This window comes from Sminthopsis crassicaudata, chromosome 4 (assembly GCF_048593235.1).
Source record: "Sminthopsis crassicaudata isolate SCR6 chromosome 4, ASM4859323v1, whole genome shotgun sequence".
NCBI lineage: Eukaryota > Metazoa > Chordata > Mammalia > Dasyuromorphia > Dasyuridae > Sminthopsis > Sminthopsis crassicaudata.
Window position 1 is genome coordinate 435,038,600 of NC_133620.1, and position 23,044 is coordinate 435,061,643.

The 23,044-nt window shown below is 36.2% G+C and overlaps 1 protein-coding gene and 1 non-coding gene across 4 annotated transcripts in view; both read left to right on the forward strand.

Annotated features, from left to right (window-relative positions):
* The window catches only part of MAB21L3 (mab-21 like 3), a 31,683-nt gene that overhangs the window by 7,640 nt on the left and 999 nt on the right, over nucleotides 1–23,044 (forward strand). For all 3 annotated transcript variants that reach the window (XM_074263167.1, XM_074263165.1, XM_074263168.1), the window contains 5 exons: nucleotides 145–412; nucleotides 7,884–8,024; nucleotides 12,675–12,966; nucleotides 20,132–20,313; nucleotides 22,107–22,301. In XM_074263167.1, the coding sequence (XP_074119268.1) occupies nucleotides 365–412; nucleotides 7,884–8,024; nucleotides 12,675–12,966; nucleotides 20,132–20,313; nucleotides 22,107–22,301 (858 nt within the window). In that variant the 5' untranslated portion in view covers nucleotides 145–364. The remainder of the gene's footprint in view (nucleotides 1–144; nucleotides 413–7,883; nucleotides 8,025–12,674; nucleotides 12,967–20,131; nucleotides 20,314–22,106; nucleotides 22,302–23,044) is intronic.
* Nucleotides 7,547–7,652, forward strand: LOC141542003 (U6 spliceosomal RNA). Its single transcript, XR_012482010.1, has one exon. It is a non-coding gene; the product is annotated as a U6 spliceosomal RNA (small nuclear RNA).

Sequence of the window (23,044 nt, forward strand, 5' to 3'; positions counted from 1 at the left end):
AGTACCTGAGTGGGAAATATGTCTTAGAAGATTAGAGACTCTCTAAGAATAGTCTAAAAAAGAATCCTAGCCTTTCATGAATGACAAACTTAGTTTCTCTCTCTCTCTCTTCTCTGCCCCCCAAATAATGTCCCTTTTCAAAAGTGACAGAGAAGTTCTTATGACTTGCAAAAAGACCATTTGAGCCCAAGCTGAGGAACCAAGATCCCGGACGTGTTGGGCCCGGCCCTTTTGTTTAACTCCCAGAGAAACTGGGAGGGGCAACATGTGGATAGTGGATGACTGCCTCCAGACAAACAGCACTCCGGCATTTAAATCCCTGCGGTTAAAACCTAAGGCATAATCTGGAGCAAAAAAAGAAACCATGGACCCATTTTCAGAGGACTCAGTGAAACAGTATCTTTCAAATAAGGTAAGACTGAATGATTCTACCTGGGTCTGTCCCTCCATTCTCCTCTGGCCCTTCCCTCAGCATCTTTGTGTACATCTTGTGGGATTAGAGGAGAGGATTCTCAAGGTTTAAAGGGAATCAATAATGTGCTGGGCCCTGTGCTAAGTACTGAGGATACAAGAAAAGGGAAAAAAATGATGGTCTCTGATTTCATGAAACTCACATGCTATGGGGGAAGATAATTTGCAAAGAAAGAAAAAAAAGTACAACCCCCTCCCCAAATGCATATATATGTAGACATATTCGTGTATGCATGTGTATGCATTGCAAATGAAAATAAATGACCTAGAGGCATCCCATTACCGCTCCCTTTTTTGGGTTCCTTTAAAATGGTTCCATTTCATTCTTATTTTCCTATTTTACAATCTCCCTTTACTGAGAGGCTGCTTTGTAATTGTTTTGGCATTTCTCAAGTCAATTTTATCTCCCTGACTGAACTGGTGAACTCCTCCAGAGGCAGAGACATCCTTGCCATGCGTGTGTGTGTGTGTGTGTGTGTGTGTGTGTATGTGTGTGTGTGATTGCATGAGTGTGTGTGTCTTACAGAGTGCCTAGTACAGTGTGTCCTGTACAAGGAAGGACAGTTTCATTTGGCCACGTTTACTAAATGCCCTATAGGAGACCAGAACTTACTGAAAGAAATCAGATTATCTCCGAGGTGACAATGAATTATGGTCAGTCTGTACCATCATTCTGTTTATTTGATATTCAGTTTTCTTAGCAGAAGGTAAAGACACAAAGTTTTAAGAAAGGACAAAGTATCTACAGTTAGCTCTGCCCCTCTGAAGACAAATTTGTTTACTGAGTATGATTACTTTTACTAGCAGTGCCTTAAATTAAAAAACAAACAAACAAAAAAAAAAAAAACCGGTTCTTGGCTCGTGCCAGAAACAAACTAAGACAAGTGTCCAGTTGAGAGTGGTGGAAAGATGGGAGTAGCACCTTCTAGGAGTAAGAAACTCAGTTCCTAGACAGAATGGAACCTGTCCATCTTTACAAAGAAAGATGCTCACAGCTAGTCCAGCTGTCTGAGAGCTTTTGTATTAAAATGATTATTGGAGTTAAGTGACTTGCCCAGGGTCAACAGCTAGGAAGTGTTAAGTGTCTGTGACCAAATTTAAACTCAGATTGCCTGACTTCTGGGTTAGTGCTCTATCCACTGCGCCATCTACCTGCCCCTTAATCCTTTTCTTGACTTAAGGCTATTAAAAGTAATCATTTTCAGTAAACAAATTTGTCTTTAGAGAAGCAGATAGGTACTTTGTACTTTCTTAAAACTTTGTGCCTTCATTTAACATGTATGGGACTGCTTACCATCCAGGGGAGAGGATGGAGGGAAGGAGGGAAAATTCAGAATAGAAGTGAGTGAGTGCAAGGATAATGTTGTAAAAAATTACCCATGCATATGTACTGTCAAAAAAAGTTATAATTATAAAATTAATTTTTAAAATGTAAAAAAACCCCAAACTTTGTGCCTTTACCTTCTTTTAAGAAAACTTAATCTATCAAATAAACAGTCCTTTTCCATCTACATTCCAAAGGGGAATCCATACACCTGCATTTTCTTTGTTCAGTATTCAAACTTGAATTACTTTTAAAGTTTTAGGTAAGCAAAATTGTTTCTGTCATTCTTTTAAGAAATTAAACAGGGTGAGTACTGGAATGAATTTAAAGGCATAATCATTCAAAAGATTAAAATTCATACTCTTCTCAATCTCTTGAAAGGAACGTTGATTTTGTAATCAAAAGCTCTGCTTTAACTCAATAGATTTACTTGCTTTCATTCATTCATTCATCCATATATGTATTTGTATAAATATAAATATGGTAAATAATTATTTAGCTCCTATCCTTCCTCTTTATTTTATCCCTTGTCTCCTACTTCCTACTTAGAACATCACTCTATTGCATTCACTAAATCATATTCCTATTCTCCTTTAAAACTACGTTTAAGATTCTATTGCTCCATGAAGATTTCCAAGGTTAGAACGATTTGTCATCAGATACTCTAAAAACTTCTATGCCCTATCTGTTCAAATTTTCCATAATCTTCTATGAAGGTGTCCATCTCCACTTCAGTTCATGGCTATATCTGTTTCCATCTAGAAAGTGTTATTTAATAAATATTTGGGTTTATAGCTATTTATCAGGTTTCTAGGGAGTGCTTATTGAAAAAGACATGGTTTCTATCTTCTAGGAATTTACAATCTAATCTTTTCTGTCCCCAACTACCAAATTATCTTATCTCTTCCTTTAGATAATAAGAATTACTCTATTTTTTTTTTTTAAGTTCTCTGCTGGACTTAAGACCATGCCAGCAAGGGAAATGTGTTCTGTACCTATTAATTGAACATTTCTCTTTAGAGATAAGAGGAGGATGGAGAAGAAGATGTAGATAGGGATAATTTCACAAGACTATACTATGTCTTGTTGGAGAGAGGTAGAGCCCACAAAAATTTAGAACCCCAAGCAATATTTTTCTTTAAAGTTGCCTTTAATTAATTTCATATGACCTCTGATAAATTTCCATCAAAATACTCAGCTAGCATAACGGACTCTCTGAGTCTTGGTTTCTTCATCTTGGAAAAAAAAAAAAACTAAATTACCATTTGGATCCCTACCTATCATTAACATGTTCTTTGATGAGTAAGAGACGGCAAAGTGTAGTAGAGGCATGGGATTTGGAGATAGAAAGATATGACTTTGGGTCCCCTTTCAGATATATAACCATATAATCTATGTGTAACACTGAGCAATTCATTTTACTTTCTGAGCCACATTGCTTCATCTGTGAAATGGCTATAATAATAGTACTTACTGCTATGAGGGTCAAATGAGATAATTTATATAAGGTACTTTGGCTGATCCTAAAGCACAATATAAATGTGAGTTATTATTATTATTGTTATTGATTTGGTAAAAATGCTCTATATGAATGTGAAGTTTGATATTTACATATATATATATATTTATATATATTCACACAACACACACACACAAACATCTGTGTATGTGTATTATGACTCTCTTAAGTCTGCCATTAGTTTACATGTGTAGACCTTCCCCAAAGATCTTTTAAAACCATATATTTTTAATATGGTGTGAAGGTGCTTTGGATTCTATGCCAGCAGATTGCAAAGCCTGGCAATTCCTAGCAAACTGGAAAAGTTTTGAATCAGGGTCAGTGTTTGTGTCTTATGCATCATTTGTCTAAGGGGCAAGACTAACTGGGTTTACAATCTTGGCAACATTCAGAGTAGTTGAAATCTTTGTCATTGAAAAGAACACCCTTGGGGGCAGCTAGGTGGCACAGTGGATAGAGCACCAGCCTTGAATTCAGGAGGACCCGAGTTCAAATGTGGTCTCAGACACTTAACACTTCCTGGCTGTGTGACCCTGGGCAAGTCACTTAACCCCAGCCTCAGGGAAAAAAAAAAGAAAAAAGGAAAAAAAAAAGAATAATGAAAAGAGCACCCTTTTAATGAATATGATGAAAATGAGGAAAAGGTGAAGAAGAACTAATGCTTTAAAATTTGAAAACATTTCACATGTCTCATTTGATCCTCATTACAACTCTGTGAAGTAGGTGCTACTGGTAATATTTAATATTATCCCCATTTTATAGATGAAAAAAACTGAGATCCTGAAGATGTTGTGACAAGCCTCTGATCACCTAGTAGATATTAGAGGAAGGACTTAAAACCAGGTTTCTTCTGGCCAGGGATAGATTAAGATCCTTCTAGGCTTATTCCCTTCTGTTTCATAGATCCTTTGGTTGACGTATTTTTATAAGTGGATCTGACTGATATATTATAATATTTTTAGAATCTTGCAATTAAAAATATTTTAAATTAAAACTTTTAAATTTGCTTTTCAATTATTTTTTAACTTTTTAAAAAATATTAATTATATAATTGCAATATAAAATATAAACATATAATTTGTCATATGAGATCATTAAATTTAATTTGGGGGGTGGCTAAGGTAATTGGGATTAAGTGACTTGCCCAGGATCACATAGCTAGAAAGTATTACATGTCTGAAGTCACATTTGAATTTAGGGTCCAGTGCTCTATCCGCTGCATCATCTAGTTGTCCTAAGTAAAAGTTTTCCTAAGTTGTCCTAAGTTCTTTTGCAAAACAATTGGAGTTAAGTGACTTGCCTAGGGTCACATAGCTAGGAAATGTTAAATATGTGAGGTCCACCTGACTCCAGGATCAGTGCATTATCAAGCTGCTCCATATAAGATCTTTAAAAACTTAACTTTGTTATGTTTTATTAAATAAATATTTACATGTAAAGTATTAATACCAAATTGTTCCTTCATAATCTTGTATAGTTATGCTCCTTGTACCTATAAGATATTTAAACCTTCTCCTGTTGCTTTCTACAATCAATGCCTATTGCGCCTCTAAAGAAATATTTTTAGTTCCTTTTTTGAATCTCTGCAGAATCTCTGCAGCTTGTTAAAGAGAAGCAAGTCTGCCTTTATTAATTAACTTAGTGAACACAGAATGAGAAAAATCATCTCCCTAGAGCTCTACTAGTTTGTAAAGGCTCCAAAGTCCTAGTGGGATTCCTGCTTTCTTATCTGATTAGACAGGTTTTTTTTTTTTTTTTTTTTTTGAATACTTTATTATGGGGTAGATATGCTGACATGGCTTGAGGGAAGGGAGAACGTGATATCTTTGTGTTTTGCAAGGCAAAGTTGAGGTTATGAGGGCCAGCTGGGTGGCAGGTTTTTGCTTGTGGAAGCTCTTTCTTGTTTGGACAAAACTCTACATGATCTGGCTCCCTCAGAACAAATCTACCCCCATGAGTAGCTATGGAGCACGTCACACCCCACCTTCTATATCACGCTTAACTTCTGTTTGTCTTTTTCAACCCTGAAATATTCATAATTTGACCAAAACAGGAGTATAGGGAATATGAGCATTTCAAGGGAATACTATTTATTTCCCCCTCATTTTGAGGGGTTTGGACTACATGGGTAAAATACAAGACCAGATCTATAAAATATAGGTGAAGAAATAGAGGGAACATAGAATCATAGATTTGGAGTTGCAACAGAACTGAAGTCCAAGAGGGATCTCTATTTAGACTTGAAAGGGACAAAAAAATTCCCTTTCCTGGAAGGGAAATTATATATACATGCATACATCTCTCTCTATATATATAGATAGAGCCTTGGGCTTGGAATCAGGAAGACTTCCTGAATTCAAATGTAGCCTCAGCACTTACTAGCTATAGGACCAGTCACTTAACCCCGTTTGCCTCAGTTTGTAAAATGTGCTGGAGAAGAACAAGGCAAACCACTCCAGTATTTTTGCCAAGAAAACCCCAAATGGGTTCACAGAATTATTTACAACTGAAATAACTAAATAACAACATACACAAAGCAAATATATGTATGTATGTATACATACACATACTATATATGTATACATTCACACTATTTACCTGTGTAGATAATATTTTTATCATCACAAAAAAACAAGCCAGCCCTAAACCTGGCAGTCTTTCCCCTACCCCACTGCTGCCCCAATAGAACAAATCTTTCAATTCAACTGAACAAAAATATCCCATTAAGTCTTTGCCTCCAAGTCATTTTCTAACCCTTAAGATCCTGTGATTCTGTTTGGTGGAAAGAGCATGGGAGTCAACAGACATGAGTTCTAGTCCTGCTCCATGATTCTTTCTATCTGACATTCAGAATAGTCATTTTACCTCTCTCAGTCTCTTGTTTTTTTCTTGTAAGGGTTGGAGTAGATGGAGTTTTGTCATCCTCCGTCACATCTCTGCCAGAGAAGGACCAGGAATTTTAGGACCCTTGGCCCATGGTAAATGGCCAAAGTGAATGAACGCCTCAAGACCTAAGCATTCATTCTGGAAGATGAACCAAAATTCCGCTGGGTGCCTATCTAGCTATCTTTTTAATCTTATCTCTTAGTTTATACTTTTAAAATCTGTTATTTTTACTCAATGGTTTTTCCCCTCTCGTTTTTTTTTTTTTTTTTTTTTTTTTTTTTTTTTTTTTTTTTGGACAGCCCTCAATTCCTCCTAATCATATTCTTTGTTCTCATTGTGACCTTTAGTCCCTTCAATTCTCAGGGCCTTCCCACCTTCCCAAATCCCCAATCTGACTGCCTGATCTGTCTGCCCCTCTCAAGTTTCTCCAAGCCCCTCAGACTACTCAGACTAGCTCAGTTCTCTTCCTTCTTGACTTCTCTTTGGCATTTGACCCTGTGATCCTCCCTCTATTCCTGGATAATGAGTAATTCTGGGTTTTGTGACATCACTTTTGGTTCTCCTCCTATTTGGTTGATCACCCTTCTTCCTCCTTTGTTGGAATATTGTTCATATTCCACTCCCTAAGTGAGTCCATTCCAAGGTTTGGTACTGGACACTTTTCTCCATTCTCTGAAGACTTCATCAATTATCTGGCTTCAATTATCATCTCTATGCAAATGACTCCCAGATCTCTCTCTCTCTGTCTGTCTCTGTCTCTTTGTCTCTCTCTTCTCTTCTCTTCTCTACACTTCTCTTCTCTTCTTTCTCTTCTCTTCTTTCTCTTCTCTTCTCTTCTCTTCTCTTCTCTTCTCTTCTCTTTTCTTTTCTTTTCTTTTCTTTTCTTTTCTTTTCTTTTCTTTTCTTTTCTTTTCTTTTCTTTTCTTTTCTTTTCTTTTCTTTTCTCTCTCTCTCTCTCTCTCTCTCTCTCTCTCTCTCTCTCTCTCTCTCTCTCTCTCTCTCTCTCTCTCTCTCTCTCTCGTCCTCCTGACTGTGGCTCTATCCACTGCACTACCTAGCTGCCATATACCTCAGTTTTCTCTCCTAAAAAATGGGGATAATAATAGCATTTGCCACTCAGGATTGTTGTGTATATCAAATGAGTTAACTATTATAATACTGCTACACACTATTATGTGATATGTAATATAATACATCATGTTGTTTTCCCCTTCATTCTCGAAGAGAATGTGATGCTATGATATGCAAGTGAATTGGATTTGAGGAAGGAAGAGTTGTGTGTGCAAAATCATCAGTCTCACTTTCTCCTGAACCATCTGGGTCTAGTGGCCAGATCCAGATCAGGATAATTGGCAGTACAATAATCCAGTACAAACTGTAACATTACAGAGAAAATTTGTATGGCCCCTGTGCAAGGATGCCATGAAAATTCATGGAGCATTCCATAGTAATACATTATATTGTAAAATTAATCAGTATAATATATTACTACTCTCATTATTTATAATAGGGACAAAAACATTTGCCAGAATCAATGATTTTCACTCCCACGAGCCTCTCGAGGGCAGGTATTTATAAGTAATATTTTTCCCTTGTGGGAAGATTCAGATTAGAAATTTTGGAATGATGGGAGAGCTGATCTTAAGTCATCAAAAACAGTTTTTGCCTGTCTTTCCAACATAGGTGGAACCCAGACAACATCTGCTCTCCAAACTTGTGGAAGAAGTACAGGAGATCGTCCATCAGTTAACCAAAGAAATCAGCTACAGAGATATCAGATTCCAAGCTGTTCCTAGATCACTCTATCACAATGAGAACATAAGGGTAAGAGACAATGACTGGTTTTAGATTTAATGTTTACTCCAGAAACTTTATAATTTAAATAATGTTGCTTAGTTCTGGAGAGCAGAACAGGCAGAAATGGGTAAAAATTCAGGGAAATACACCAACATATGGAGGGAAAAAATTCCAAGAATCAGAGTTTAGGACTTTGTCATCTGAAGGAGTTTCTGCAGATTTTAGATGATACCTTTAAGATAATATAGTAGAGAGAATTACTGTACTATATTGCAGAGATGTTAAATACCCAGGTTGGCATGTGACTTGCAAAAGTCCCAAGCTCTCCAAATGAGATTAGAATATAATGTTGAACAAAATAAATAAAAATATAATTTTATGTTATAGATATGTACCTATAACACAGATGGTTGTCTGAATTAGTTTATGACCCATAACAGCAGTGGGGAACAAGGCCCACCAAATCATTTACTAAGGGAACTATAGGTGATGATGTGCTGAAAGCTCACTGAGTTTTGTTAAGTCGATAATTTTGTTTGGCTCATGAATGATATAAAAATCCACATGGCTCTTGACAGGAAAAAAAAAATGGTTCTCCACTCCTAGCCTAAAGAGGGACCTCATTGTATTTGAGATGCACACAACTAGACTAGAGGATCTTGGAGGGGGGGGTCCCTTTCTAGTCTCCTTAACCAGGAGAAAAGAAGAGGGGTGGGAAGATAGGAAAAAAAAGCAACATGAAAACTGTCTTTGAGTATTGGAAGGAAGATCATAGGAAAGAAGAATTAGATTTAATGTATTTGACTCTGAATGGGGGGAGAACTTGGACCATTGAGTACAAGTTACAAAGGGTCAAATTTTGGTTTTCTGTAAGGAAAAGCTTTCTAACAGTCAGAACTTTCCAATAGGGAAACGAACAGTATTGGGAGCTAATGGATGGTAGAGATCTTCATGGTAAAGTTGAGTAACTAATTGTTGGGAATAAAGAAGGGGTATTGTTGCATTCACTGGCCTTTTAGAATTGAGTATTTGTAAAGAAAGTGGGATCTTTGTGTAGACTAAAAGGAAGGTAAGGATTTTTTTTTCCTTCTCAATGTTTTATTTTTTCAAATACATATAAAAATAGTTTTCAACATTCATTTTTGTAAGACTTTGTGTTCCAAAATTTTTCCCCTCCCTTTCTTACCTCCCCCCCTCCCCAAGACAGCAGCAATCTGATATAGGTTAACTATGTGCATTCAAAGGTAAGGATTTCAAAAGGCAAATTGCAATATGCTTGTATTTATTGAATTAAGTAACTTCCTAAAAACTCCTCTCTTTGGCACATAGGACTCTTCACAATCTGGTCCCGACTTTTCTTTCCTTATTATACATTATTTCCCCTTCACATACTCTGTGATCCAAAGATACCATCCTCTTTGCTATTCTACATACAAGATATTACATTATTATCTGTCCATGTCTGGAATTCACTTCCCCCTCTCTATCATTTTAAAGCCTCTAGTGTCCTTTAAGGCTCTGCTCAAGTAACATCTTCTAAAATGAGGGCTTCTCTGATGCTGCTAGCTGCTGACATCGCCTTTTCCCAGATTTCCTTATATTGGCTTCAGAGTTAGCTCTATATGTACATGTCATCTCTTCAGCTTAGCTCCTTGTCAGTAGAAATGGTTTTCTTTTGGATTTTTTATCTCCACTGGCTGCCACAAAGGTAGAAACTTATTAAGTGATTGCTGAAAGAGTTTAGGATGTAAGGGATCATGAATATGTCTTCTTTATCCTGTCTTTATTAAAATCAAATATTTGGTACCCATCATGTATGTATATATATATAGTGGTTATATATGTGTATATATATATGTATATATACACATATTTGTTTGTTATGTATATATATATACACATATATATTTCTTTTATATATATATATATATATATATATATATATATAAAAACCACAAGTATATAATGTTTTACAGATATATATGTATGTATATGTATATGTGTGTATATAAACACAGAATTTCCCTATCATCATGGAGCTTACAGGATTAGGCCAGAAGTGGAGAGATGAAAAGGCATTTAGTAAGCATATTTTTGGCTGAGCACTATGGATACAACTAGCAGCAGAGTGGATAGAAAACCTAGCTGTTGGAAAGGTGGAATATGAGCAAGAACCTTTAGTCCCAGCTCCATTTATTTCTGTTTTTATCTCTACCAGATAACTCTTGTGGAAAGTCTTGCTTTGTTTTGTTATGTAAGGGCACATTCTAAATGGAATTCAGTAGAGAGAGCATCTCACCTCTGCAGAGCCCTTTGCATGGGGGTAGACCTGGGCCCTCATGGGAGATGGAGCTCTGTAGACTGAGAGAGTCTCCTATTTTATCAGAGCTTTTTTGGTATGTGTGTGTGTGTGTGTGTGTGTGTGTGGTCTGAGACCGGTCCTCTCCTTTGGTGATGTTACTGAGGAGTGGGAATAGCAACAGTTTTAGGGTTTTCTTATTAAGAAATGAGAAGAAGAAAAAAAGGAGAAAAGATACTTGAAGCCTACAGTATGAAATGAGAAATTCAGTGCTTCCAAAATTAATGTGTAAATCTCTAAATATTCTGAAGCTAGCTAAGCTCAAGACCAAAGGCATAGAGAGGGAAGTGGAATACTCTAATGTTCCACACACTGTGTGTGTCACTCTGGTATCAGTATAATAATAGGTCTAGACCCTATCCTGATCAATGAATGGCATTGGCTATACAAAATTATCTTATATCATCTCAGATTTCAGTCAATTCAAGTATCTCATGAACATCTATGTTCTATCTAGCATGCAAAACTTGGAGAAACCGGTACTCTTGATTTCCCATTCAAAGTTAAATGAAATACCATGATTGGGATTCCTTGTTTCAGAGCCAGATGACCCAATAGTTAAGAAAATAAACGAACAAAACTAACTATTGGGTCATCTGGCTCTGAAACATTTAAATTTGGCTTCAATCTGTTTTAACATCAGCCCATTGTTCCTTTTGGTCACTCCTTATTCCGACAACTTATTCTTTCCGCTTAGACTATTCTACCATTCTCTTAGACATTCTACCATTTAGGCTGCTCAAATACTTTCATGGGAAATTATGAGTACTTCAAGTTGATAGAATTTTTTTTCCTTATTAAATTCAGAATAATCTCAAAATACAAAGGTCATTGTCCCTAGGACTAACTTTCCATTTTCTTTCCATTCCTCTAAGGCTCAGACACTTCTACATGTCCTGGAATCAGTGCTAGTTTAAGAAAAAAAAAAAAAGGTTTAAAGAAAAGAAAAAGCAGGGTATCACAGTGGATAGGACAACAGTCCTGGAGGCAAGAGAATCTGAGTTCAAATGTAACCTCAGACACTTACCTAAGTCTTTGACCTTGATTGCCTCAAAAAAGAAAAAAAAAAACTGATCTATTATCACTGTATTAAAAAGGAGATTGATATTCTTATAACTTTTTTTCCATAAGTATTCTATTCCAACTGTTTTTCAAACTCTACATCCTACATATATTTCGACTATTTATTCATATATATCTGCCTCTCTCTATATATGTATATCTATATATAAAGTTTTCTGTTCTCACAGATATATATATATATAGAGAGAGAGAAATACACACACACACACACACACACACACACACATATATAAAAGTGATATTTAAATGCCAATGGCTCGCTATTCTGGCTCATTATGTCACTTGCTAGAACTGTAAGGTTATCATGAGAGACAGTGGATTCCTCACTGTGTTGCAAGACAGGATTAATCTAAACTGTGGGAGAAAAGTAAAGGACGGGAGCCCATTTCCATTGTTAGTCCTTCTTGTCTCAAAATGTTCAAGTCAATCCTAATACTTGCCAACTCAAATCAGCATTTATTAAGCAGAGCATTGTGCTGGGTCCTGAGAACAATGCAAAGATAAATGATAAAATACTTCCTTCCGGACATTTATAGTCTAGAGGAATCCTTAAACTATCATAATTCAAAATAATCCAGTAAATGTGTAAATACTGCTATGTGACACCAGAAGGAGAAATCCCGAATCTGCATTGGAAGGCAATAAACCAAATTTCTTTTAAATTGATTGTTTAACCATGATATTATTTGCTTCTTTTTTGCTATTTATTTACTAGAAAAATTCTTTTCCAGTTGAGGCCAGTGAATTCAGTTCATGTAAATTCAACAAATATTTATTAAGCAATTATTATTTGCTAGACACTATACTAGGCACAAGACTTACAAATATGGTAGTGATACCTTCCACTTCTACCTTCCAGGAGGTTATTAGGAGAATATCACATATACATGATTAAGTATGTTAAGCAGCTAAGTGGCATAGTGGACAGAAAGGTGGACTTAGAGTCAGGAAAGATCTCCCACCTTGGATGCTTCCTGACAATGTAACCCTTAGCAAGTCACTGAATCCATCAGACTCAGTTTCTACATCTGTAAAATGGGAATAATAATATATTTCCTTCTCTCCCAGAGTGGTTGGAAGAATATAATAAAATAATATTTGTAAAGCACTTTGTAAACCAAATGGCACTATGTAAATGTTAGCTGCTATCATTATTATTATTATTATTATAACAAAAACATCAAGTTTTCTGTTTCTTAATTGTCTTTCTTCTTTTTCTCTCTGACTTTGCCTAGATTTTGGCACCCACCCAGTTTGTCATCACAGTCCCAATTAAAGGATTGCTTGGGTATAAAAAGAGCCAGACTCGACATTGGCGATATTATTCTGTGAGTGGATCTAAGCTCTTCTCTCCAATTCGGGATCCTGAAGAAATGTACCAATGGCTGGAGATAGATCAGTTTTTGAAGACTCTGAGACAGTGGCATGAAACAGATGTAACTATGGAAGGAGACATCATTCCAGCTAAGGTTGCTGAAGTGTTCCTGAAACATGTAGAAGAATCAGTTAAAACCTGCAATCTCTCTAGTGAGTCTAGGAGCATACAAAAGAAATTCATGAAATTTGATTTTGGAATTAGAGATTTTGGAGCTTCAAATAACTTTAGAAGTCATCTAGTGTAAAATATTCCTTTTATTGATGAGGAAATAGAGGCTAAGAGGTTTTGTTTTTTTTTTTTTTTTTTTTTTTAACAAATTTAGTAAGTCAATGAGTAAATTAAGTTTAATGAATAAGGGGGTTAATGGTGCAGAATGGAAAGAACCAGACTTTGAGTCAGGAAGACTGACTTTAGATCTCCCCTTATGATCTGGGTGATCCTGAGCAAATCCCTTAACTGCTCTCAGTTCTAGTTTCCTCACTTATAGAATGGAAAAATAATAGCAAGAATCTCAGAGGATTGTTTTGAGGCTCAAATAAGACAATAAATGTAAAATGCTTGCAAACAGTACAATACAAAAATATATTAGCTTTTAGTTATAGTCCAAGCTCAAGTAAGTAGTAATAGAACCAGGATTTGAATCTAATTCCTCTCTGCCTTTAAAGCTAGTGATCACAGAGATGGAGAGTTGATCTAAAGGGTCATCAGTTGACTAGTCCTTTCTCGGAAGCAAAGATTCTATGGATTGATTACTGTGCTCCAAACAAAAGGTGGGAAGCGAATGGACATGGGGTATGTGCAAGTGGAGACATATGGCAGTGTAATCTAGGGAGAGATGGCTGGATGAGATTTGAAAATGAAACATGGATTTGGTCCAGGTAGATACAGTGGATTCTATTGTCTTTTGGAGCTTTAGTCCCTTATCTTACTTATAGAAAGATAAGGACTATTCTATTAAAAGAAAAATCTTTCTGAGATGAGTAAGTGAATAGGTTGGACTAGGGAACCACATTTCAAGACGAGCTATAACAAGATGGAATGGTTGAGGATATTCAAAACCATGTCTTATGAGGAACAATGGAGCAAAGGATGATGCCCTGGACTTGAGGGTAATGAAGGAGAAATGCTTTCAGATATGTGAGGCATCTGTTGGTAAGACAGATTAGTCACATTTTTCAGGGCTTCAGAGTGCAGAACTAGGGCCAGTGGGTAGAAAGTTATAAGGATGTAGATTTATATTTTTATAAAGAACTCCCTAATAATTGCAGCTGTTACAAGAATACCATTATAGTGAGTAAGTCCCCCATCACCAGAAGTATTCAAGCAGAGGTTGGATTCCCAATTACCTTTCTTATATAAGATGCTGTGACCTTATGTGAAGAGGCAAGTCACTAGCATTTTGACTTTATAGTTATTCAACCATCAAAAATTATTTGCTTAAGATTCAGAAGATAACAACCTAAAGGGGAACGATTCCTGCCCCCCATCACATAACTCTCTCCTAGAAGAAGCTCTTAAGAAATTGAGGGAGATCGAAGAAAAATGGGGCAAGGAAAGGGAAGTTATGATAGAGAATAACAACGTCCTGAAATTGGAGTTGGAAAAAATAAAGAATTCACAGGAGATGCAGGGAAACAAAATTAGTGAATTAGAAAAGGTTAAAAAAACACAGGAAAGTAGGATTTCTGAATTGGAAAAGATAAAAAAGTCTCAAGAAAATAGAATTTCTGAATTGGAAAAAGAAAATAATTCTCAAAAAAAAAAAAAAATTAGGGAAATGGAAAAATTATTTGCTTTATTATAGAAACCTGAATTAAGCTCCTAGAGCTTCAGATGTTTAGAGATTCTCACAGAAATGTTGTTTTTCAGTTGTGTCCATTTGGTTTGGAGTTTAGGGTTTTGTTTTGTTTTTTGGCAAATATACTGGAGTGCTTTGCCATTTCCTTCTTTAGCTCATTTTACAGATGAGAAAATTGAGACAAACAGGGATACATAGTAGTAAGTATCCGAGGCCAGATTTGAACTTAGAAAGATGAAGCTTTGTGACTTTAAACCTATCATTCTATCCAATAGAAGCACTTAGCTGCTCTTCCACAGAAATATCAGACATTCAAATGAAGGTTTCATGAATATTGTTTTATCATTATTCCTCCAAGTCCTCCTTCCAACCTGGTAGTTTATGATTCTTTAACAAAGAACAAAAGTCCTATTCTCCCCACTAGAATTTGGCTTAAAACTGTTTAGATGAAACTTAACAAGTGAAGAAGCACTTGAGTTGTGAGTGACCATTCATTGAAAAAAAGAGTTTAGAAGGAAGTTAACTAGTTCCCTTGGTTAAAAAGAGCACAGGATTTGGACCCAACTCCTGGTTCAATTCCCAATTCCTAACTCTTGCTAGCTACTTGATCCACAAAGCATTTCATATTTCTATGTCTCCAAGTCTTTGTTTGTAATCTGAGGTTGATAATACTTGAAAAATCTACTTTATAGGCTTACTGTGAGAAGTGTTTTGTTTAAGTTTTAAAGGAATTTTAAGACATGTGCTTGTGATAGAATTTTGAAATGTGAGAAGTGAGACTAGCTATTACTGTTTTGAACTCTTCTTAGAAAAAATTCTATGGATACAGCTTATAAAAAAAATATATGTACTTGGTGGGTCAAGTGTCCACTCTCCTTCTCCTTAATGTGGATATTCCTGAGCCCTATCCTCTTCTCTCTCTCTATTCCCTCCCTTAATGTTATCATCTCTACTGAATTCGATAATCCTCAATGCAGACTCCTAAGTTTCTGTATCTAGAGCTCTCTATTAAATTATACTCTCAAACTAAAAAATGCTTGATGAATATCTCAAACTCCATATGTCCAAAAGACCTCATCATATTATCTAACCAATCCCTTAAAGCTACCCCAAACCAGGCTGTATGAGGAACTGTTGAAGGAGCTGAGGATGCTTGGTCTGGAGTAGAGATGACCTGTATTTTCTATTATGTAACCACACTTCTTTGTCACTTAAGTTTATAGTGTAGGAGTCATCCTTGATTAATTCTCCCCCGAATGATAATCCAACAATTATTCAATCAAGTCATGTGTATTCTACCTCTATAACATTTCTTGGGTCCTCCCCCTTTTCGCTACTCACATTCCATCATAATAATTAAGGAATTTTGCTTCCCTCTATCTAGACTACTACAATAGTCTCTTCAATGGTCTATCTTCTTCCAGTTTCTCCCCTTTTTAATCCATCCTCCATAAAGATACCAAAGCAATCTTCCCAGGACATATGTCTCTCATGTCCGCACCTTGCTCAAGAAACTTTGTTCCCCATTACTTCTAAGTACAAACTCTTTAACATGTTGAAGACCCACTGTTTCTTTCCCAGCTTTCTAGACATCCTTCCTGTTATTACCATTCACCAACTCTGTCACAGCTAAATTGGGCTATTAGGTCTTTCCCCATTTTAATATCCCATCTTCCACATTGCTCTTGTATTTTATATGGGATTCCCTACTTCTGTAGTGAGCTCTCTGGTACAATGAGGAAAGCACTGGTTTGGGGTTCAGAGGACTCTGGATTCAAATCCTGCCTTTGATACTTACTACTTCTATGACTTTGGCAAGCCAATCTGGGGCTCAGTTTCCTCCTCTGTAAAATGAAGCCAATGAGCAAAATAAATAATTATAAACCTTCAAAAATACCAGTTGTATATATACAATCAGTCTCCCTAGGATGGCCATGAGGATGTATGGCATTAATAGATTGGCAGTGATAGGTTCTCAAGTTATTTAATAGCTAATTAGCAACTTTTTAAATGCTTTAATGTTTGCAAAATATTTTATGTGTTATTTCATTTCATCAATCCTTAGAGGTAGACGCTATTATCCCCATTTTACAGATGACTCCATTTCCTTGAAATGCAACACTTTCAATTACTACAAAGTATCTATCAAGCAAAAATTCTTAAGCTTTTTTTTATGTCATGGAACCCTTTGGTGGTCTGGTGAAATCTCTAAATCCCCTTCTCAGAATAATGTGGGTTTTTAGTATTTTTTATTATAAACTTAAATACAAAATGAAAAAAAGAAAAAAAATTCCATATACAAAGCAGAACATGAGAAAAAGGCTTTTCGACTTTATCCACTAACAGAGGCTGGCATCTAAAAATCATTTAATCAGTATTTGCTTTTGAATTGAATTGGTTTGGGGCTTGACAGGGAGATGAAACAAAGCTAGCAAGTAATGATTAAATGAAAGTCAATTACAGACCTTTAATTTGAGGGAGAGATGATCAAGGTTACAAGGTTCCAAAGTGAGAACTTCTCCCCCAACCCTCCACCCCTTAAAAAATCAATAGCAACCCCCCAGTCTTTGTTAAATGGCCAGATGCTGTTATGTCCGAGTGCTCCCTGCAGTAAAGAATTTGTAGCAAAAAAGAGTGAACTTCCATTGTCAAAGCAAGGTAAGAATCATCCCGAGCTTCTCAGAAAATTACCTACTTTACCTACCATGGCAGGCTGCCTTTCTAATATACGTAGGTGTGATCATATTATATGAATATTATGTTAATATTTGTCAAATTTGTCATTTTGACTTTTCCATGGAAGATGAAGTGATAGACACTGATTCAAGAAAAGGTAATCTTTATGTGAAGAAGACAGAATGTATTATATCTTTAAAAGCAGGAGAGAACAAAGTAGGATTTAAGAGTTTGGAATCAACTTAATTATCAGAATCATTTATTGTGGTACGGTGAAAATCCATCAACCCACAAATATTTATTAAGCACTACTTAGCAGTCTTGCTCTGCCTAAAGCAAAAATCAAATTGCCTCTCCACTACACCCCACTCCCATTCAGTCAACTCCAAAGAATCCCTATTATCTTCTCTGGTCAAGTATAAAATCCTCATTGGCTTTTTAAGCCCTTCGTGATTTGACCTCTTCCTACCTTTCCAGTCTCTTCATTTCTTTGCTGCAGTCCATTGACAATGGCCTCCTTGTTTCTCTCCATTTCCTGACTCCACGAATTTTATCCTCCCTGCCTGGAATGCTCTAGCTCCTCATTAACATTTCCTGGCTTCTCTGGTGTCCTTCAAGTTTCAGTTAAAACCTCATCTTAAAGAAGTCTTTCCTGATCCCCCTTTAATGTGAGTTCTTTCCTTCTGTTAATTACTTCCACTATTGCTCAACTATTTGTTTGTACATGGCTATTAGCTTGCTGAATCTCCATTAGACTCTCAAGTTCCTTGTTTTTTAATTTGGTTTTGGTTCTGGGTTTTTTTTTTTTGGGGGGGGAGGGTTATTTTTTTGTTTTGTTTTGTCCTTTATATCACCAAAGCATAGCACAGTTGACTTGACATGTTAGCCACTATGCTGGTTGCTGAAGATATCAAATATAATATGATGATCCTAAAGGACCTTATATATTCTATCAGGAGAGATAACACATATATAAAGAAGTATATAAAAATATACAAGGCAGGGGCAGCTAGGTGGCGCAGTGGATAGAGCACCAGCCCTGAATTCAGGAGGACCCAGGTTCAAATTTGGTCTCAGACACTTAACACTTCCTAGCTGTGTGACCCTGGGCAAGTCACTTAACTCCAGCCTCAGGGAAGAAAAAAAAAAAAAAAAAAATATATATATATATATATATATATATATATACAAGGCAATTGTACTTGGTAGAGGAAGGCACTATGAGGTGGGGGATGAGCAAGAAGGGCTTCATATGGGAGGTGATGTTTGATTTGAGCATTGAAGAATACTAAAAAGGAGTGAGGAAGGAATATTTCAGATGTAGGAAATAGCCTGAGCAAAGATGGCAATGAAGAATTGGAATGTCTGGAAAGATTTGGAGTCAGATTACCTAGATTTGAATTTCTCTGCTTTATCATTTAATATTTAATATTTATGTGACCTTGGACAAGCTTCTTCATATCTCCTGATCTTACTTTGCTCTTATATAAAATTAGGAGATTTAACTCTATGGCCTTTGAGTCACTTCTAAATCTAAATGTAATCATGATTGCTTTGCCTCTTTCCTTACCTAGAAAATGAGACAGTATTTTTTTGTAGTCCTTCTTCCTTTCCTTTCACCATATCAAGTGGATTTTACATTGCAATTATGATTGCAAATTATGATATTATGAAATTATGATTGCAAATGTGATAGAGATACTACATAGATGCTCTAATAATTATTTTTAAAATCCTAGTATGGTCCAGGATACAGAACTAAATCCCAGTAATTAGGAGGGCCAAAGCTTCATTCTAAAAGACATTTCATCCTCCTAATGCTTACATGGCCTCTCTGGGAAGGAAGGGAAGGATGAAGCATTCACATCAGTCCTCCACCCTCCCTTCTTAAGCCTTCTCCTATTCCAAAGAAGGAGAAATTTACATTGCTAAAGCAAGAAAACATCTCCCGGTTACTGCAGTCTCCATAGGATGGCCATGAGGATGTATGGCAATGAACAGATTGGCAGTGATAGGCTCTCAAGTTATTTAATAGCTAATTAGCAACTTTTTTAATGCTTTAATGTTTGCAAAATATTTTATATGTTATTTCATCTAATCAACCCTTAGAGGTAGATGCTATTATCCCCATTTTACAGATGACTCCACTTCCTTGAAATGCAACACTTTCAATTACTACAAAGTATCTATCAAGCAAAAATTCTTAAGCTTTTTTTTATGTCATGGAACCCTTTGGTGGTCTGGTGAAATCTCTAAATCCCCTTCTCAGAATAATGTGGGTTTTTAGTATTTTTTATTATAAACTTAAATACAAAATGAAAAAAAGAAAAAAAATTCCATATACAAAGCAGAACATAAGAAAGTTGTTTTTTTTAACATAAAGCAATAAATGTCCATTTCAAGAAAACTTATTTAACAAGTACTATATATTGTTTTCAAAGCTAGTCAGCTTTTCTTTGCTTTCTTGTTTTTGTTTTGTTTTGTTGTTCTCTGTTATTCACAGAATAAAGTTTTTAAATGCACAAAAAAGAAGGTATAGGATTGCAACAGGAATCAATTGTATATACAGTTAGCAAAATATATATTTTTTTAAATTACAAAGCAAGTTCATGACCTCCAAATTAAGAATCACTACTCTAAAAGCTTGCAAACAGTAAAGCCCTTTGGGTAATATTAAAGGCAATATTTACCTGGCTTCTGAATTTCTCTTGTCATTTATGTCTCACCTCTAAATGCCCTTCCCTATTGCTAATACGTAAAATTGCTACAACTATTGTCAGAAATATTGGTGCCAGTTCCTTCTCTCTTTTTTAACAAATTGCTTTGGGATTTCCCAACAGATGAAGTCAAAGTAATAGAAAGTGTTGGCCCCATTGTACGGTTGGCTGTGGAGACATCTGAATTTCAGGTGGAGGTAGAGCTGATTCCAGTGGTGGAGATCCTCAACCGGTGGTGTGAGAAAGCTCGGTGGCCCCGATGTTTCTCTCGCTGGCCCTCTCGGGAGAAAGTTCAGTGTGTTAAGGTAAACTCCTGAGTGCAAATTGAAACACTTTTTTTTTCCCCACTTCATTTTTGTTTCCTCCTCACAGTATACCTAATATGGGAAAATGTTTTGCATAACTTCCTATGAATAATGGATATCATAGTTCTTCCCTTCCCTAAGGGTGGAGAAAGTAATGGAGGGAAGAAGAGAATTTGGGACTGAAAGTTAAAATAAGTACCCCAAGTGAAAAGTATCAAGTGCAGGAGTGGGAAGGGCTCTACAGAACTCACTAGAGTTTTAATAGTAAAAGATCAACTTATTACCTGAAGGACTGAGTTCTGATTTCACCATGTGAAGATGAAATGCCACAGGACTGGATGATTCAGAGGAAAAAGCTGACTTGTGAAGCTCAGGTCCCTCCCATTAGCTTTCCTGCCAGGAAGGGACGATTCTGGGAGTTCCTTTAATATAGGAGAGTCAGTGACATAATGATTAGAGAACTGACCACAGAGACAGAAACTGAGTTCAAGTTTTTCCTCTGACACAGATCTGAGGTATGATGTTGCACAAAATCACTTAATCTCAGTGCCCCAGGCAACTATCTCAGATTATAAATTGTAGAGAATGTATCTCCATATGCATTCTTTTTTTTTTTTTCCATTTTTCCAAATTATCCTCTCCCTCCCTCCACTCCCTCCCCCCGATGACAGGCAATCCCATACATTTTACATGTGTTACAATATAACCTAGATACAATATATGTGTGTAAATACCATTTTCTTGTTGCACATTAATTATTAGCTTCCGAAGGTATAAGTAACCTGGGTAGATAGACAGTAGTGCTAACAATTTACATTCGCTTCCCAGTGTTCCTTCTCTGGGTGTAGTTATTTCTGTCCATCATTGATCAACTGGAAGTGAGTTGGATCTTCTTTATGTTGAAGATTTCCACTTCCATCAGAATACATCCTCATACAGTATTGTTGTTGAAGTGTACAGTGATCTTCTGGTTCTGCTCATTTCACTCAGCAACAGTTGATTTAAGTCTCTCCAAGCCTCTCTGTATTCCTCCTGCTGGTCATTTCTTACAGAGCAATAATATTCCATAACCTTCATATACCACAATTTACCCAACCATTCTCCAATTGATGGACATCCATTCAACTTCCAGTTTCTAGCTACAACAAAAAGAGCTGCCACAAACATTTTGGCACATACAGGTCCCTTTCCACTCTTTAGTATTTCTTTGGGATATAATCCCAATAACAGCAATGCTGGGTCAAAGGGTATGCACAGTTTGACAACTTTTGGGGCATAGTTCCAAATTGCTCTCCAGAATGGCTGGATTCTTTCACAACTCCACCAACAATGTATCAGTGTCCCAGTTTTCCCACATCCCCTCCAACATTCTCCATATGCATTTTTAAAGGAAATTTCCTTATCTGAGAATTTCCATTTTCAATGAAATTACAATTTTTATTTTTAGACCTTCAATATACAGTAATATGCCCTGAGGTTCATATTCCTTACACTTAAATCTCTTAGATCAGGATTTCTTAAACTTTTTTCAGGCAAGATTCCTTTTCACCCAAGAAATTTTTATTTGACCCTGGGTATATAGGTATATAAATTAAACCTTTATTGGTAATACATCATTTTATGACTCCCACATTCAGTTACAGGGTTTGAGCCCATAGTTTAAAAAGCTTTGTTTAGACAAACTGGGAAATTCCCTTTTAGTGTTCCTTTCCTATTCTGAAACTTCCTTACTATCCTAGACTTGGATTTCCCAATCAGTTGGCTGCATTTTTTCTATTTCTCTCACCCCACAGTCATTTGGGTTTAACCTGATGGCTCGCTCCAGTTACCATTGGCAATTGGGTTTTGAACGAGCCGAGTATGTGCTGATGGAGGGGATAGATGAAGATGGCGGCTGCCGAAAGATGTGTTACCAAGTCCTGAGACAAATGAAAGAGGATGTTTGGTGTCCTGGCCACAAACCTGTCATCACAGCCCACCATCTTCAGGTATGTGTGTCAGATAAGGGTTTTGGAGAAGTCAAAGGGAATGGTAGAAGCACTTTTCTATTCATCAAATGAGTTGAGTTTGTTTTACTAAGATTCAATGATCCCTCTCCTGAAGAAGATTCTTCCAATTTGTCCCTATAAAGATCTATCATCTTTTAAGTTAACAGTTTGGCATATGGTAAATAAAATGTTAGACTTAAACTCAAGAAAACATAAGTTCAAAGATGTCTCAGATATTTCCTAGATGGTTCACTTCTCTAAATGAGTAAATTTTTAAATCAAGAAAACAAAGATGGTAGAAATGGAAGGTCTTTCAGAGCCTTTTCAGATTGGCTCTAAATCTGAAATTGTAAGAATTACACAGAATACCTATGGTAGAGTAATGAATTCACAAAAGAGGGGCATGGCATCCATAGAATAGGGATTTGGGACCTAGAAAACCAAAGAATTAAGGAAGATGTGCTAACTCTCTTCAACTATGTACATGCTTATGATGAGGAAGAAAATGTGCCATAATGGAGAGCCACAAAGAACCCAATTCAAGTTTTACCTGGGACATACATGAATGAGTTAGAGAGCAGAGCTTCATAAAGTTTTTCCATTTGTTACCCTTTTTTGCTCAAAAATTTTGTTTTTTTAAAGTTTTTTTATTTTTCCAAATACATGCAAAGATGGTTTTCACATTCACTATTGCAAAACCTTGTGTTCCAAATTTTTATGCTTTTCTCCTTCCCTCCCCACTA